The 17,970-nt window shown below is 61.6% G+C and overlaps 1 protein-coding gene across 1 annotated transcript in view; it reads left to right on the top strand.

Annotated features, from left to right (window-relative positions):
* The first annotated feature begins 1,540 nt into the window (after positions 1–1,540).
* Positions 1,541–17,970, top strand: part of adprhl1 (ADP-ribosylhydrolase like 1) — a 66,763-nt gene continuing 50,333 nt past the window's right edge. Inside the window, exon 1 of the mRNA XM_072514349.1 lies at positions 1,541–1,808. Coding sequence (XP_072370450.1) covers positions 1,595–1,808 — 214 coding nt within the window. The 5' untranslated portion in view covers positions 1,541–1,594. The remainder of the gene's footprint in view (positions 1,809–17,970) is intronic.

Here is a 17,970-nt window from a genome sequence, read left to right as displayed (position 1 = left end):
CTGCTAGTTCGAGTCATAGCTAGCGCCAAGGAAGATGATTGTGGTTGTTGGAGGTCAGTCATCTCAGCTCCAGAACATTGCAGCAGGAGTTCCTTAGGATTGTGCCCGAGACCCAACCATCTTCAGCTGCTTCATCAATAACCTCCCTTCCTTTGTAAGGTTAGAAGTGGGGATATTCATTGATGACTGCACAATATTCAGCACCATTTGCAACTCCTCAGATACTGAAGCAGTCCATGCTAATATGTAGCAAGACCTGACCAACATTCAGGTTTGGGTTGATAAGTGGTAAGTAAGATTTGGATCATACAAGTTCCAGTCAAGAATCATCTCCAACAATAGAGGATGTAACCATCTCTCCTTGATGGTCAATGGCATTGCTATCACTGAATCCCAACACCCGCCCCCACCACCCTCATTAATATTTTGGGGATTCACCATTGACCAGAAACTGAACCGGATAGCTATATAAATACTGTGGCTTTATGAGCAGGTCATAAGCTGGGAATATGAGGCATGTAACTCACCTGACTCCCCAAAGCGTGCTACCATCTACAAGGCACAAGTCAAGAGTCTGATGGAATGCTCTCCACTTGCATGAGTGCAGCTCCAACAACACTCAAGAAGCTTAACACCACCCAGGACAAAACAGCTGCTTGGTTGGCACCCCATTCACCAATTTAAACATTCACTCCTTCCATCACACGATGGCAGCAGTGTGTAGCATCAACAAAGATGCACTGCAGCAACTCACCAAAGCTTCTTTGACAGCACCTTGCAAACCTGTGAGCTTGACCACCTCGGAAGACAAGGGCAGCAGATGCATGGGAACAGCACCACGGACAGGTTACCCTCCAGCCCACGCACCATCTTGACCTGGAAACATATCGTTCCTTCGCTGTCACTGGGTCAAAATCCTGGAACTCCCTAAGAGCACTAAGGGTGTACCTGCACCAGATAAACTGCAGCATTTCAAGAAGGCAGTTCACCAGCATCTTCTCAAGGGCAAATAACTGCTGGCCTAGCCAGTGATGCCCACACCCCACAATTTAAAGTTCAGAGTGAGAAAGGTGAAGGTTGATAGGTGAGCAACAAAGAAAAGCTGTTTCCAATGTCTCCACTGAATCTGTGCCTTTGCAAGTGTTTATGTTCTGGAACCAGTCATGCTCAGAAAGCTACGTTGTGCCCAGTAAGGTGGTATGTGTATACTTGTAGTGTTTCCAATGTCCTGGCTGAGGTGGACAAGGGCAGGTGAATGATAAATAAAAATGAAATTACAAGTAAGAGCAATCCTTGGTCCATAGTGTATCTGACTATTGTAGTTGGTTCTGGCCCACATTTGTTTTGGAATTGTTGGAGAATATAAGTTCTGTATAAACTAATTGTTATCTCCTGAGTTGCCATTTCCAAAAATACTCCAGCAGTCTGCAGTACGCAGAGAATGCAAATAACAATAGGCAATCCACATAAGGTTAACATTGCCTTTGATTGAGTCACTATATATAACCAGCTAACCAGTCGAAAGCTGCTCTTGAGGGTCTGACTGTTCTGTCCAAAACATACTAAGGCAAGTCGCAGCACATATCCTCTTGCAATGGAACATTACAAGGCTGCCATGGTGCTAGGCGGAGTGGGAGATGCTCTGGGCTACAGGAACTCTAGGTGGGAGAACTGTCCTTCAGGTGTGGTAATTCTAGCTGAATTGAAAGCTCTAGGTGGACTGGAAAGCATTATCTTAACAGAGGACAACTGGCCCGTCAGTGATGATACGGTTATGCACATAGTGACAGCAGAGGCACTTGTGTCAGGTAAGAACTTTGTGAAACGACTTGGTGCTTCATTGCATTAATTCCAGTGCAGCCCTGAGGTGCAGTCTTTCGGATGAGATGCTAAACCACGGTGTTATCCACCCGCCTAGGTTGATGTAAAATATGTCACAACACCATTTGAGAAGAACTGGACAGTTCTTCCCACCAATATTTATCACTGGCCCAATATCACTGAGACAGATGATCTGTCCATTATTGCATTGCTGTTTATGTGAGCTGGCTGTGCGCAAATTGGCTGCAGCCAAGTATCCTATATTGAAGCAATTTTGAGGTGTAGTCGCTGTTGTAATGTACTTAAGGTGCCCTGACTTTGTAATAGTCACCTTATAAATGCAATGGGCTGAATTTTCCGATTTTGAGACTAAGTGCTGGAAACAGTGGCGTTTTACGCCCGAACAAACAGCGCAGAACCTCCATCGATCCTCTGTCTGGTGGGGGGGCTAGCAGGCACGCAGCGCGGCTCTAGCTGCGGATATGGCCGGAGAATTGCCGGGTCCGTGGCCGCGCGTGCGCACGGCGGTGGCCTGCAGCGGCCGTGCCGTGCAACATGGCGCTGGCCACGCGCGGACCTAGCTTGCCAAATAGTGACCACTTTGGCAAGTCTCACCATCCCTGGACCACCCCCGAACAGTGCCTCCAGGCCTCACCAAAGCCCCCCCCTGCCCACGAATTGGCTCCCCCCCCCCCACGACTATGGCAGCGTTGGACACAGTCCGCAGCCGCCACGTCGGGTTCCCGAAAAAACTAGCACCCGCGCCCCACGCCGTCGGGAACTCGGCCCATCGAGGGCGGAGCATTGGGGGAGGGCCTCAGGTGACGTCCTGAGGCCATCCATATGGCGTGCGGTGTAGTGAGTACACTGTTTTGGAAGGGGCGGAGCATCGTAAAAGTGGCGACGCCCCTGATTCTGGCACCAACGGGGATTCTCTGGCCGATCGCCGAACTTGATTTCAGCGTTGGAGACCGGAGAATCCCGCCCAATTTCGTTTTCATCCAATCCACCAATCAATACCCACTTGATGGGGCAGCATGGGCAGGTGGCAACCGTGAAGCTGTGGTTTATGTCTGGGATCTTGCAGGTGAGCTCGAGAGGTCAGCAACCACACCAATCCAAATGTCTTCATGTGAAATATAGCAGCCTTCCTCCTTTCATGCCAAAACCACACTCATAGGGGTGATAGAGTAGGGGGAAAAAAACAAGTGAAAATCCTTTGGGCAAACAACTTGGTGAGAATTCTAGCTCCTGGCATTTGGAAGCCATGTAAAGTGTAATTATTATTTTACATTTGGAATGTTTTTAAGCCTGCAATGTGGGTGTCATGAAGATCAATAATAATCTATCATCGGAAATACCTTATTGCTGGACAGAAGAACTAGGAGAGGTGTTGTTCCAGGTCTGTGAGCGCTCAGGGTGCAGGACCACTGCAGTTAGAATCCTGTTCAATTAGATGATACCAACGCTTCAGAGTAGTAATCACCTGTTTCGATGCTAATTCCACTGGCATTGGAGTGAGTTTGGCGCAGAAACCATCCTTGCCTGATTGAAAATAATAATCTTTATTAGTGTCACAAGTAGGCTTACATTAACATAAAGTTACTGTGAAAATCCCCTAGTCGCCACACACCGGCGCCTGTTCGGGTACAGAGAGGGAGAATTCAGAATGTCCAATTCACCTAACAGCACGTCTTTCGGGACCTGTGGGAAGAAACTGGAGCACCCGGAGGAAACCCACGCAGACACGGGGAGAAGGTGCAGACTCCGCACAGACAGTGACCCAAGCCGGGAATCAAACCCGGGACCCTGTCGCTGTAAAGCAACAGTGCTCACCACTATGCTACCGTGCCGCCCACGGTCTTTACCCAGTGGTGAATCCTCAGCAGCTGGGAGCTGCCTCTCATACTGTGATGGTTCAGGTTTGTTGACTCCATTGCAGAGCGATGTGGTGGGGAATGTAGCAGTTGACCATTAGTTGACTCACAGAATTTTGTTGCAGAGGAGCCCCAGAACTGTCCAGGTTAAGGAAGCATTTCTGGGGCTCTCCAGTCGATATCTTATGCCCACTTGCCTCAGGTTGCATCGAAATCCGGAGTGGGGGAGGAAGGACAGGAGTGGGGGCATGCAACATTAGCCTGAGAAGAAGGAGCGAACTCTTGTGCCTAAACTACCAACCTCTGGCTTGCTCTGCAGGGTCAAAGACCAAAGAGACGTTTCAGCACTGGCAGAGTAAGAATACACCATGATAGTTACCAGGAAAGTGGGCAGAGACTTGCTCCATGCACTGATGTGGATCACACAATGGTTGAATATGAAGAGAACAGAAACCCATATGGCTCATGAAGGCTTCAGGCTCACTGGTTAGAGTGTCAATAGTAACATAAGTAGTCAATGTGAACTGAACTTGGAAAACCAGCAAACTTCAGAAACATGGGCGAAATTCTCCGGAAACGGAACGATGTCCCCCGACTGGCGCCCAAAACGGCGCAAATCAGACGGGCATCGCGCCGCCCCAACGGTGCGGAATGCTCCGCATCTTTGGGGGCCGAGCCCCAACCATAAGGACGAATTTCCGCCCCGCCAGCTGGCGGAAAAGGCCTTTGGTGCCCCGCCAGCTGGCGCGGAAATGGCATCTCCGGGCGGCGCATGCGCGGGAGCGTCAGCGGCCGCTGACATCTTCCCACGCATGCGCAGTGGAGGGATTCTCTTCTGCCTCTGCTATGGTGGAGACCGTGGCGGAGGCGGAAGGGAAAGAGTGCCCCCACGGCACAGGCCCGCCCGTGGATCGGTGGGCCCCGATCGCGGGCCAGGCCACCGTGGGGGCACCCCCCGGTGCATCGCCCCGGGCCCCCCCCCCAGGACCCCGGAGCCCGCCCGTGCCGCCTTGTCCCGCCGGTAAGGCAGGTGGTTTAATTTACGCCGGCGGGACAGGCATTTTAGCGGCGGGACTTCGGCCCATCCGGGCCAGAGAATCGCGGGGGGTGGCCCGCCAACCGGCACGCCGCGATTCCCGCCCCCGCCGAATATCCGGTGCCGGAGACTTCGGCAACCGGCGGGGGCGGGATTCACGCCAGCCCCCGGCGATTCTCCGACCCGGCGGGGGGTCGGAGAATCTCGCCCCATATCTTCTTCGTCCAGGTTGTCCATCAGGGACATCCTCACTTGGTTTTCTTTACCAAATAGAGCATCAGTCACGCTTTTGACGCTGGCATACTATGCTTATCGAATGTTACTATTTTTAATATCTGTTTCAACATGAAAGAAGCACAAGGAAAATGAAGGGCTGCTGTTCATTTGATGGAAAATACAATGGACGAGATTCTCCGTCCCCCCGCACCAGGGGCGGGATTCTCCGTCCCCCGCACCAGGGGCGGGATTCTCCGTCCCCCCGCACCAGGGGCGGGATTCTCCGTCCCCCGCACCAGGGGCAGGATTCTCCGTCCCCCCGCACCAGGATTCTCCATCTTGCCAGCTGGCCAATGGGGTTTCACATTGTGGGCAGCCCCATGCCGTCGGGATATCCCCAGGCTGCCAGCGCAACGGAGAATCCCAACAGCGGAGAATCTAGCCCAATGTTTTTAGGATCAGTAGGTAACAGTTTGCAGGCCTTGAGTGAGATGACACACAGGATGACAGCATCCTTGGAGACCAAGCACTGTCCTTATGTACTGATCTTCAATAAACTGATGGTAGATAGCACTGGCCCTAAAGGATCCATGGGCCTTCCTCTGTGGACTCCAGCAGGCTCTGCCACTTCCCTGTCCAGTGGGAACAAAGTTGGCAAATTGATGCCAAACTCTGAAGTAGTCAGGGCCGACTTGATCCTCCTGAAGATTTATCATTGAGGTGGAATAAAAGTCCTGGAAATGTAATAATCCAAAGAGAAATAGCAATGACCACAGGGAGTGGGCATCACTGGTCAGGTCAGTACTTATTGCACATCCCTAAAGATCCTTGAGGAGATGGCGGTGCACCGCCTTCCTGAACCGCTGCAGTCCACGGGCGTGATTCTCCGAGCCGGCATCGGCCGGAGGATAGGCGTTTACGCCAAAACGGCCTGCGACCCCGTTCCAATGCCATTTTCCGAATCTCCGCTCCCCCAACAATCACGGTGGGCGGAGAATCGCTCGTCGGGCCAACTTCTGCAATTCTCCGGGCCAACGATGCTGCGCCCCGGATGGGCTGAAGTCCCCAACGGCGTGTCCCGAAGTCCCGACGGCGTGTCCCGAAGTCACTACGGCGTGTCCCGAAGTCCCGACGGCGTGTCCCGAAGTCCCGACGGCGTGTCCCGAAGTCCCGACGGCGTGTCCCGAAGTCATTACGGCGTGTCCCGAAGTCACTACGGCGTGTCCCGAAGTCACTACGGCGTGTCCCGAAGTCCCGACGGCGTGTCCCGAAGTCCCGACGGCGTGTCCAGAAGTCCCGACGGCGTGTCCCGAAGTCACTACGGCGTGTCCCGAAGTCACTACGGCGTGTCCCGAAGTCACTACGGCGTGTCCCGAAGTCCCGACGGTGTGTCCCGAAGTCACTACGGCGTGTCCCGAAGTCCCGACGGCGTGTCCCGAAGTCACTACGGCGTGTCCCGAAGTCCCGACGGCGTGTCCAGAAGTCCCGACGGCGTGTCCCGAAGTCCCGACGGCGTGTCCCACAGTCCCGACGGCGTGTCCTGAAGTCACTACGGCGTGTCCCGAAGTCCCGACGGCGTGTCCCACAGTCCCGACGGCGTGTCCCGAAGTCACTACGGCGTGTCCCGAAGTCACTACGGCGTGTCCCGAAGTCCCGACGGCGTGTCCAGAAGTCCCGACGGCGTGTCCCGAAGTCCCGACGGCGTGTCCCACAGTCCCGACGGCGTGTCCCGAAGTCACTACGGCGTGTCCCGAAGTCCCGACGGCGTGTCCCGAAGTCCCGACGGCGTGTCCCGAAGTCCCGACGGCGTGTGCAGAAGTCCCGACGGCGTGTCCCGAAGTCCCGACGGCGTGTCCCACAGTCCCGACGGCGTGTCCCGAAGTCACTACGGCGTGTCCCGAAGTCACTACGGCGTGTCCCGAAGTCCCGACGGTGTGTCCCGAAGTCATTACGGCGTGTCCCGAAGTCACTACGGCGTGTCCCGAAGTCACTACGGCGTGTCCCGAAGTCCCGACGGCGTGTCCCGAAGTCCCGACGGCGTGTCCAGAAGTCCCGACGGCGTGTCCCGAAGTCCCGACGGCGTGTCCCACAGTCCCGACGGCGTGTCCCGAAGTCCCGACGGCGTGTCCCGAAGTCACTACGGCGTGTCCCGAAGTCACTACGGCGTGTCCCGAAGTCACTACGGCGTGTCCCGAAGTCCCGACGGCGTGTCCCACAGTCCCGACGGCGTGTCCCGAAGTCCCGACGGCGTGTCCCGAAGTCACTACGGCGTGTCCCGAAGTCACTACGGCGTGTCCCGAAGTCCCGACGGCGTGTCCCACAGTCCCGACGGCGTGTCCCGAAGTCACTACGGCGTGTCCCGAAGTCACTACGGCGTGTCCCGAAGTCCCGACGGTGTGTCCCGAAGTCACTACGGCGCGTCCCGAAGTCACTACGGCGTGTCCCGAAGTCCCGACGGCGTGTCCAGAAGTCCCGACGGCGTGTCCCGAAGTCCCGACGGCGTGTCCCACAGTCCCGACGGCGTGTCCCGAAGTCCCGACGGCGTGTCCCGAAGTCACTACGGCGTGTCCCGAAGTCACTACGGCGTGTCCCGAAGTCACTACGGCGTGTCCCGAAGTCCCGACGGCGTGTCCCGAAGTCCCGACGGCGTGTCCCGAAGTCCCGACGGCGTGTCCCGAAGTCCCGACGGCGTGTCCCGAAGTCCCGACGGCGTGTCCCGAAGTCCCGACGGCGTGTCCCGAAGTCCCGACGGCGTGTCCCGAAGTCACTACGGCGTGTCCCGAAGTCCCGACGGCGTGTCCCGAAGTCACTACGGCGTGTCCCGAAGTCACTACGGCGTGTCCCGAAGTCACTACGGCGTGTCCCGAAGTCCCGACGGCGTGTCCCGAAGTCCCGACGGCGTGTCCCGAAGTCCCGACGGCGTGTCCCGAAGTCCCGACGGCGTGTCCCGAAGTCCCGACGGCGTGTCCCGAAGTCCCGACGGCGTGTCCCGAAGTCCCGACGGCGTGTCCCGAAGTCCCGACGGCGTGTCCCGAAGTCCCGACGGCGTGTCCCGAAGTCCCGACGGCGTGTCCCGAAGTCCCGACGGCGTGTCCCGAAGTCACTACGGCGTGTCCCGAAGTCACTACGGCGTGTCCCGAAGTCCCGACGGCGTGTCCCGAAGTCACTACGGCGTGTTCCGAAGTCACTACGGCGTGTCCCGAAGTCCCGACGGCGTGTCCCGAAGTCACTACGGCGTGTCCCGAAGTCACTACGGCGTGTCCCGAAGTCCCGACGGCGTGTCCCGAAGTCCCGACGGCGTGTCCCACAGTCCCGACGGCGTGTCCCGAAGTCACTACGGCGTGTCCCGAAGTCACTACGGCGTGTCCCGAAGTCCCGACGGCGTGTCCAGAAGTCCCGACGGCGTGTCCCGAAGTCCCGACGGCGTGTCCCACAGTCCCGACGGCGTGTCCCGAAGTCACTACGGCGTGTCCCGAAGTCCCGACGGCGTGTCCCGAAGTCCCGACGGCGTGTCCCGAAGTCCCGACGGCGTGTGCAGAAGTCCCGACGGCGTGTCCCGAAGTCCCGACGGCGTGTCCCACAGTCCCGACGGCGTGTCCCGAAGTCACTACGGCGTGTCCCGAAGTCCCGACGGTGTGTCCCGAAGTCATTACGGCGTGTCCCGAAGTCACTACGGCGTGTCCCGAAGTCACTACGGCGTGTCCCGAAGTCCCGACGGCGTGTCCCGAAGTCCCGACGGCGTGTCCAGAAGTCCCGACGGCGTGTCCCGAAGTCCCGACGGCGTGTCCCACAGTCCCGACGGCGTGTCCCGAAGTCCCGACGGCGTGTCCCGAAGTCACTACGGCGTGTCCCGAAGTCACTACGGCGTGTCCCGAAGTCCCGACGGCGTGTCCCACAGTCCCGACGGCGTGTCCCGAAGTCCCGACGGCGTGTCCCGAAGTCACTACGGCGTGTCCCGAAGTCACTACGGCGTGTCCCGAAGTCCCGACGGCGTGTCCCACAGTCCCGACGGCGTGTCCCGAAGTCCCGACGGCGTGTCCCGAAGTCACTACGGCGTGTCCCGAAGTCCCGACGGCGTGTCCCGAAGTCCCGACGGCGTGTCCTGAAGTCCCGACGGCGTGTCCCGAAGTCACTACGGCGTGTCCCGAAGTCCCGACGGCGTGTCCCGAAGTCACTACGGCGTGTCCCGAAGTCACTACGGCGTGTCCCGAAGTCCCGACGGCGTGTCCCGAAGTCCCGACGGCGTGACCCGAAGTCCCGACGGCGTGTCCCGAAGTCCCGACGGCGTGTCCCGAAGTCACTACGGCGTGTCCCGAAGTCCCGACGGTGTGTCCCGAAGTCACTACGGCATGTCCCGAAGTCCCGACGGCGTGTCCCGAAGTCACTACGGCGTGTCCCGAAGTCACTACGGCGTGTCCCGAAGTCCCGACGGCGTGTCCCGAAGTCCCGACGGCGTGTCCCGAAGTCACCACGGCGTGTCCCGAAGTCCCGACGGCGTGTCCCGAAGTCCCGACGGCGTGTCCCGAAGTCCCGACGGCGTGTCCCGAAGTCACTACGGCGCGTCTCGAAGTCACCACGGCGTGTCCCGAAGTCCCGACGGCGTGTCCCGAAGTCCCGACGGTGTGTCCCGAAGTCACTACGGCGTGTCCCGAAGTCCCGACGGCGTGTCCCGAAGTCCCGACGGCGTGTCCCGAAGTCCCGACGGCGTGTCCCGAAGTCCCGACGGCGTGTCCCGAAGTCACTACGGCGTGTCCCGAAGTCCCGACGGCGTGTCCCGAAGTCCCGACGGCGTGTCCCGAAGTCACTACGGCGTGTCCCGAAGTCCCGACGGTGTGTCCCGAAGTCACTACGGCGTGTTCCGAAGTCACTACGGCGTGTCCCGAAGTCCCGACGGCGTGTCCCGAAGTCCCGACGGCGTGTCCCGAAGTCCCGACGGCGTGTCCCGAAGTCCCGACGGCGTGTCCCGAAGTCACTACGGCGTGTCCCGAAGTCCCGACGGCGTGTCCCGAAGTCACTACGGCGTGTCCCGAAGTCCCGACGGCGTGTCCCGAAGTCACTACGGCGTGTCCCGAAGTCCCGACGGCGTGTCCCGAAGTCCCGACGGCGTGACCCGAAGTCCCGACGGCGTGTCCCGAAGTCCCGACGGCGTGTCCCGAAGTCACTACGGCGTGTCCCGAAGTCCCGACGGCGTGTCCCGAAGTCCCGACGGCGTGACCCGAAGTCCCGACGGCGTGTCCCGAAGTCCCGACGGCGTGTCCCGAAGTCCCGACGGCGTGTCCCGAAGTCACTACGGCGTGTCCCGAAGTCCCTACGGCGTGTCCCGAAGTCCCGACGGCGTGTCCCGAAGTCACTACGGCGTGTCCCGAAGTCCCGACGGCGTGTCCCGAAGTCCCGACGGCGTGTCCCGAAGTCCCGACGGCGTGTCCCGAAGTCACTACGGCGTGTCCCGAAGTCACTACGGCGTGTCCTGAAGTCCCTACGGCGTGTCCCGAAGTCCCGATGGCGTGTCCCGAAGTCCCGACGGCGTGTCCCGAAGTCCCGACGGCGTGTCCCGAAGTCCCGACGGCGTGTCCCGAAGTCCCGACGGCGTGTCCCGAAGTCCCGACGGCGTGTCCAGAAGTCCCGACGGCGTGTCCCGAAGTCCCGACGGCGTGTCCCACAGTCCCGACGGCGTGTCCCGAAGTCCCGACGGCGTGTCCCGAAGTCACTACGGCGTGTCCCGAAGTCACTACGGCGTGTCCCGAAGTCCCGACGGCGTGTCCCACAGTCCCGACGGCGTGTCCCGAAGTCCCGACGGCGTGTCCCGAAGTCACTACGGCGTGTCCCGAAGTCACTACGGCGTGTCCCGAAGTCCCGACGGCGTGTCCCACAGTCCCGACGGCGTGTCCCGAAGTCCCGACGGCGTGTCCCGAAGTCACTCCGGCGTGTCCCGAAGTCCCGACGGCGTGTCCCGAAGTCCCGACGGCGTGTCCCGAAGTCCCGACGGCGTGTCCCGAAGTCACTACGGCGTGTCCCGAAGTCCCGACGGCGTGTCCCGAAGTCACTACGGCGTGTCCCGAAGTCACTACGGCGTGTCCCGAAGTCCCGACGGCGTGTCCCGAAGTCCCGACGGCGTGACCCGAAGTCCCGACGGCGTGTCCCGAAGTCCCGACGGCGTGTCCCGAAGTCACTACGGCGTGTCCCGAAGTCCCGACGGCGTGTCCCGAAGTCACTACGGCATGTCCCGAAGTCCCGACGGCGTGTCCCGAAGTCACTACGGCGTGTCCCGAAGTCACTACGGCGTGTCCCGAAGTCCCGACGGCGTGTCCCGAAGTCCCGACGGCGTGTCCCGAAGTCACCACGGCGTGTCCCGAAGTCCCGACGGCGTGTCCCGAAGTCCCGACGGCGTGTCCCGAAGTCCCGACGGCGTGTCCCGAAGTCACTACGGCGTGTCTCGAAGTCACCACGGCGTGTCCCGAAGTCCCGACGGCGTGTCCCGAAGTCCCGACGGTGTGTCCCGAAGTCACTACGGCGTGTCCCGAAGTCCCGACGGCGTGTCCCGAAGTCCCGACGGCGTGTCCCGAAGTCCCGACGGCGTGTCCCGAAGTCCCGACGGCGTGTCCCGAAGTCACTACGGCGTGTCCCGAAGTCCCGACGGCGTGTCCCGAAGTCCCGACGGCGTGTCCCGAAGTCACTACGGCGTGTCCCGAAGTCCCGACGGTGTGTCCCGAAGTCACTACGGCGTGTTCCGAAGTCACTACGGCGTGTCCCGAAGTCCCGACGGCGTGTCCCGAAGTCCCGACGGCGTGTCCCGAAGTCCCGACGGCGTGTCCCGAAGTCCCGACGGCGTGTCCCGAAGTCACTACGGCGTGTCCCGAAGTCCCGACGGCGTGTCCCGAAGTCACTACGGCGTGTCCCGAAGTCCCGACGGCGTGTCCCGAAGTCACTACGGCGTGTCCCGAAGTCCCGACGGCGTGTCCCGAAGTCCCGACGGCGTGACCCGAAGTCCCGACGGCGTGTCCCGAAGTCCCGACGGCGTGTCCCGAAGTCCCGACGGCGTGTCCCGAAGTCACTACGGCGTGTCCCGAAGTCCCTACGGCGTGTCCCGAAGTCCCGACGGCGTGTCCCGAAGTCACTACGGCGTGTCCCGAAGTCCCGACGGCGTGTCCCGAAGTCCCGACGGCGTGTCCCGAAGTCCCGACGGCGTGTCCCGAAGTCACTACGGCGTGTCCCGAAGTCACTACGGCGTGTCCCGAAGTCCCTACGGCGTGTCCCGAAGTCCCGACGGTGTGTCCCGAAGTCACTACGGCGTGTCCCGAAGTCCCGACGGCGTGTCCCGAAGTCACTACGGCGTGTCCCGAAGTCACTACGGCGTGTCCCGAAGTCCCGACGGCGTGTACCGAAGTCCCGACGGCGTGTCCCGAAGTCACTACGGCGTGTCCCGAAGTCCCGACGGCGTGTCCCGAAGTCACTACGGCGTGTCCCGAAGTCCCGACGGCGTGTCCCGAAGTCACTACGGCGTGTCCCGAAGTCCCGACGGCGTGTCCCGAAGTCACTACCGCGTGTCCCGAAGTCCCGACGGCGTGTCCCGAAGTCCCGACGGCGTGTCCCGAAGTCACTACGGCGTGTCCCGAAGTCCCGACGGCGTGTCCCGAAGTCCCGACGGCGTGTCCCGAAGTCCCGACGGCGTGTCCCGAAGTCCCGACGGCGTGTCCCGAAGTCCCGACGGCGTGTTCCAAAGTCACTACGGCGTGTCCCGAAGTCCCGACGGCGTGTCCCGAAGTCCCGACGGCGTGTCCCGAAGTCCCGACGGCGTGTCCCGAAGTCACTACGGCGTGTCCCGAAGTCACTACGGCGTGTCCCGAAGTCCTGACGGCGTGTCCCGAAGTCACTACGGCGTGTCCCGAAGTCCCGACGGCGTGTCCCGAAGTCACTACGGCGTGTCACGAAGTCCCGACGGTGTGTCCCGAAGTCACTACGGCGTGTCCCGAAGTCACTACGGCGTGTCCCGAAGTCACTACGGCGTGTCCCGAAGTCCCGACGTCGTGTCCCGAAGTCCCGACGGCGTGTCCCGAAGTCCCGACGGCGTGTCCCGAAGTCCCGACGGCGTGTCCCACAGTCCCGACGGCGTGTCCCGAAGTCACTACGGCGTGTCCCGAAGTCCCGACGGCGTGTCCCGAAGTCCCGACGGCGTGTCCCGAAGTCCCGACGGCGTGTCCCGAAGTCCCGACGGCGTGTCCCGAAGTCACTACGGCGTGTCCCGAAGTCACTACGGCATGTCCCGAAATCCCGACGGCGTGTCCCGAAGTCCCGACGGCGTGTCCCAAAGTCCTGACGGCGTGTCCCGAAGTCACTACGGCGTGTCCCGAAGTCCTGACGGCGTGTCCCGAAGTCACTACGGCGTGTCCCGAAGTCCCGACGGCGTGTCCCGAAGTCCCGACGGCGTGTCCCGAAGTCACTACGGCGTGTCTCGGAGTCACTACGGCGTGTCCCGAAGTCCCGACGGCGTGTCCCACAGTCCCGACGGCGTGTCCCGAAGTCACTACGGCGTGTCCCGAAGTCCCGACGGCGTGTCCCGAAGTCACTACGGCGTGTCCCGAAGTCCTGACGGCGTGTCCCGAAGTCACTACGGCGTGTCCCGAAGTCCCGACGGCGTGTCCCGAAGTCCCGACGGCGTGTCCCAAAGTCCCGACGGCGTGTCCCGAAGTCACTACGGCGTGTCCCGAAGTCCCGACGGCGTGTCCCGAAGTCCCGACGGCGTGTCCCGAAGTACCGACGGTGTGTCCCGAAGTCCCGACGGCGTGTCCCGAAGTCACTACGGCGTGTCCCGAAGTCACTACGGCGTATCCCGAAGTCCCGACGGCGTGTCCCGAAGTCACTACGGCGTGTCCCGAAGTCCCGACGGCGTGTCCCGAAGTCACTACGGCGTGTCCCGAAGTCCCGACGGCGTGTCCCGAAGTCACTACGGCGTGTCCCGAAGTCACTACGGCGTGTCCCGAAGTCCCGACGGCGTGTCCCGAAGTCCCGACGGCGTGTCCCGAAGTCACTACGGCGTGTCCCGAAATCACTACGGCGTGTCCCGAAGTCACTACGGCGTGTCCCGAAATCACTACGGCGTGTCCCGAAGTCCCGACGGCGTGTCCCGAAGTCCCGACGGCGTGTCCCGAAGTCCCGACGGCGTGTCCCAAAGTCACTACGGCGTGTCCCGAAGTCCCGACGGCGTGTCCCGAAGTCACTACGGCGTGTCCCACAGTCCCGACGGCGTGTCCCGAAGTCCCGACGGCGTGTCCCGAAGTCCCGACGGCGTGTCCCGAAGTCCCGACGGCGTGTCCCGAAGTCACTACGGCGTGTCCCGAAGTCCCGACGGCGTGTCCCGAAGTCCCGACGGCGTGTCCCGAAGTCACTACGGCGTGTCCCGAAGTCACTACGGCGTGTCCCGAAGTCCCGACGGCGTGTCCCGAAGTCACTACGGCGTGTCCCGAAGTCACTACGGCGTGTCCCGAAGTCCCGACGGCGTGTCCCGAAGTCACTACGGCGTGTCCCGAAGTCCCGACGGCGTGTCCCACAGTCCCGACGGCATGTCCCGAAGTCACTATGGCGTGTCCCGAAGTCACTACGGCGTGTCCCGAAGTCCCGACGGCGTGTCCCGAAGTCCCGACGGCGTGTCCCGAAGTCCCGACGGTGTGTCCCGAAGTCCCGGCGGCGTGTCCCGAAGTCACTACGGCGTGTCCCGAAGTCCCGACGGCGTGTCCCGAAGTCCCGACGGCGTGTCCCGAAGTCCCGACGGCGTGTCCCGAAGTCCCGACGGCGTGTCCCGAAGTCCCGACGGCGTGTCCCGAAGTCACTACGGCGTGTCCCGAAGTCCCGACGGCGTGTCCCGAAGTCCCGACGGCGTGTCCCGAAGTCCCGACGGCGTGTCCCGAAGTCCCGACGGCGTGTCCCGAAGTCACCACGGCGTGTCCCGAAGTCCCGACGGCGTGTCCCGAAGTCCCGACGGCGTGTCCCGAAGTCCTGAAGGCGTGTCCCGAAGTCACTACGGCGTGTCCCGAAGTCACTACGGCGTGTCCCGAAGTCACTACGGCGTGTCCCGAAGTCCCAACGGCGTGTCCCGAAGTCCCGACAGCGTGTCCCGAAGTCCCGACGGCGTGTCCCGAAGTCACTACGGCGTGTCCCGAAGTCCCGACGGCGTGTCCCGAAGTCACTACGGCGTGTCCCGAAGTCCCGACGGCGTGTCCCGAAGTCACTACGGCGTGTCCCGAAGTCCCGACGGCGTGTCCCGAAGTCCCGACGGCGTGTCCCGAAGTCCAGACGGCGTGTCCCGAAGTCACTACGGCGTGTCCCGAAGTCCCGACGGCGTGTCCCGAAGTCCCGACGGCGTGTCCCGAAGTCACTACGGCGTGTCCCGAAGTCCCGACGGCGTGTCCCGAAGTCCCGACGGCGTGTCCCGAAGTCCCGACGGCGTGTCCCGAAGTCCCGACGGCGTGTCCCGAAGTCACTACGGCGTGTCCCGAAGTCACTACGGCGTGTCCCGAAGTCCAGACGGCGTGTCCCGAAGTCCAGACGGCGTGTCCCGAAGTCCCGACGGCGTGTCCCGAAGTCCCGACGGCGTGTCCCGAAGTCCCGACGGTGTGTCCCGAAGTCCTGACGGCGTGTCCCGAAGTCACTACGGCGTGTCCCGAAGTCCCGACGGCGTGTCCCGAAGTCACTACGGCGTGTCCCGAAGTCCCGACGGCGTGTCCCGAAGTCCCGACGGCGTGTCCCGAAGTCCCGACGGCGTGTCCCAAAGTCACTACGGCGTGTCCCGAAGTCACTACGGCGTGTCCCGAAGTCCCGACGGCGTGTCCCGAAGTCACTACGGCGTGTCCCGAAGTCCCGACGGCATGTCCCGAAGTCACTACGCCGTGTCCCGAAGTCACTACGGCGTGGCCTCCTGGCCATTTGGATGGGTGCTGTACCCCTCATGGGGCACCCCACCCAGCCGGCAGCACCCACTGGCGGTTAGATCCAGGGCCGCAGCACCCCCAGCACCCCCAGTGAGGGCAGTGCCATTAAACGGTGGCCCTGGCCAGGAGGGACGGGCAACAGAAGTCGGGGCACCAAGTGGCGTGGGTGGAGGGGCATGAGTGACTGGAGCATGAGCTGCCAACTGGGGCGACAATGTAGCCCATGGCACCTGGTTGTGGAGGGGGGGTATGCGTCATGATAAAACTTTGTCTACCGCAACCCCCTGCAGATCATAATGTTTGGACATCTTCCAGCGATATTGGCCGCCGTGCGGGGATCGCTGTCCTGCATGCAGCCCTGTGGGAGCAGGAGCGCCACAGAGAGGAGGCAGAGGCTGCAGTAGTGGAGCGGGCCGCAGAGGGGCAGGTGGCAGCTGCTCAGGCTGGAGGGCCGCTCGCCCGACAGGCAGAGGAGGAGAAGGAGGACCAAGGCGAGGGTGAGCCACAGGACGCGGATGCAGATGAGGAGGGGGGGGGGGGGGGGTGCTGGGGAGGAGGTGGTGCCATGGAGGCTCCTGATGAGGCCTCGTGTACCAGCCAGCGCCGCATGTCCTGCCAGGAACCCCCGGGCCGGGCATGCAGAAGGCGACTCCAGATGAACTGGGAAACTGTCACCAGTAGGGGCGGGGTGGCTTGGACGTCCGGGGGGGGGGGGGGGAGGGGGACTGCCAAATGATGACACCTGGCACTGTGTGAGACGGGGAGGGAGGAGGACACCCTCTCCTGGTGGCCGTCAAGGTGACAGCCGCCCTCAACTTCTATGCAACTGGGTCATTCCAGTCGCCGAGAGGGGACCTCTCTGGTATTTCCTAGCCATCGGTGCACAGGTGTATCCGTGCAGTGACTGACGCCCTGTATGACCTTGCCGACTGCTACATTCAGTTCCCTGTGGACCGCGCCCACCAGGATGCCAGGCAGCTGGCTTTGCTGCCGTCGCTAGGATACCCATGGTTCAGGGGGTAATTGATGGGGTGCACGTCGCCTTGTGGCCACCAGCAGAAAACAGGCCGATGTTCATGAACAGAAAGGGGCCCTGCTCCATGAATGTTCAGGTGGTCTGTGACCACCAGATGAGGATTCTGCACGTCTGTGCCCGGTACCCTGGCAGTGTACATGTCTCGTTTATCCTGGCGCAAGCATTCATCCCCGGCATGTTCGTGGGACATCCCCCCCTCCCCCCCCCCCCAGCTGCGGGGCTGGTTGCTGGGTGACAGGGGTTACCCATTGCGGTTGTGGCTGATGACACCTATACGGAGGCCACAGACCGACTCGGAGCACCGCTACAATGAGGCCCATTGTGCAACCAGGGGTGTGGTGGAGAGGTGCTTTGGGGTGCTGAAGATGCGCTTCAGGTGCCTGGACTGCTCTGGACGGACCCTCAAGTACGACTCAAGTAGGGTCGGCTGCATTGTTGTGGTCTGTTGCGTCCTCCACAATATAGCCCAGTAGAGGGGCGATGTGCTGGAGGAGGAAGAGGGGGAGGGAGAGGAACACGAGGAAGGGCACGACTCTCCAGCTGAGGAGGAGTGTGGGGGGGGGGTCAATGTACGGGACATGGGGGCTGGACATGGACGGGAGGCTGCACTACGCCACCAGCAGGGCCAGCGAGCACGGGATGGTTTAATTGGCGCACGTTTCACCAACTAGGGGTGGTGGTTTTGCTGAGCAGGGGCACGGCACTACAGTACGGCACCACCCACCACCCTCACCTCCCACAACACCAATGAGATTCACTTCCGCTACCACCGACCAACCTTAGCTCCCACACCACTGCATCACCCGCATGCACACCACCCCTCCATTACACATCCACCTGCGGCACAACAGGCTGGGCTCACACGGTTGTTAGTGAAAGCGGATCTGGTCCATACCATGGGTGATGGTGACAGCCCGCTCTGCGATGAGCTCTGAGCTCCATTTTGGTACACAATGTCTGACTCATGGCCACAGTAACCTGGGTGGTCCTTGTACGCGGGTTGGACACTGCATCGCATGGCCCTGTCATTTCGCAGGGGTTGGGGTGGCGCGGACATCCGGG

The sequence above is a fragment of the Scyliorhinus torazame genome, chromosome 8 (genome assembly GCF_047496885.1).
Source record: "Scyliorhinus torazame isolate Kashiwa2021f chromosome 8, sScyTor2.1, whole genome shotgun sequence".
Lineage (NCBI taxonomy): Eukaryota > Metazoa > Chordata > Chondrichthyes > Carcharhiniformes > Scyliorhinidae > Scyliorhinus > Scyliorhinus torazame.
The sequence above is the reverse complement of the archived record's forward strand: the minus strand, read 5'-3'. Positions and strand labels throughout refer to the sequence as shown.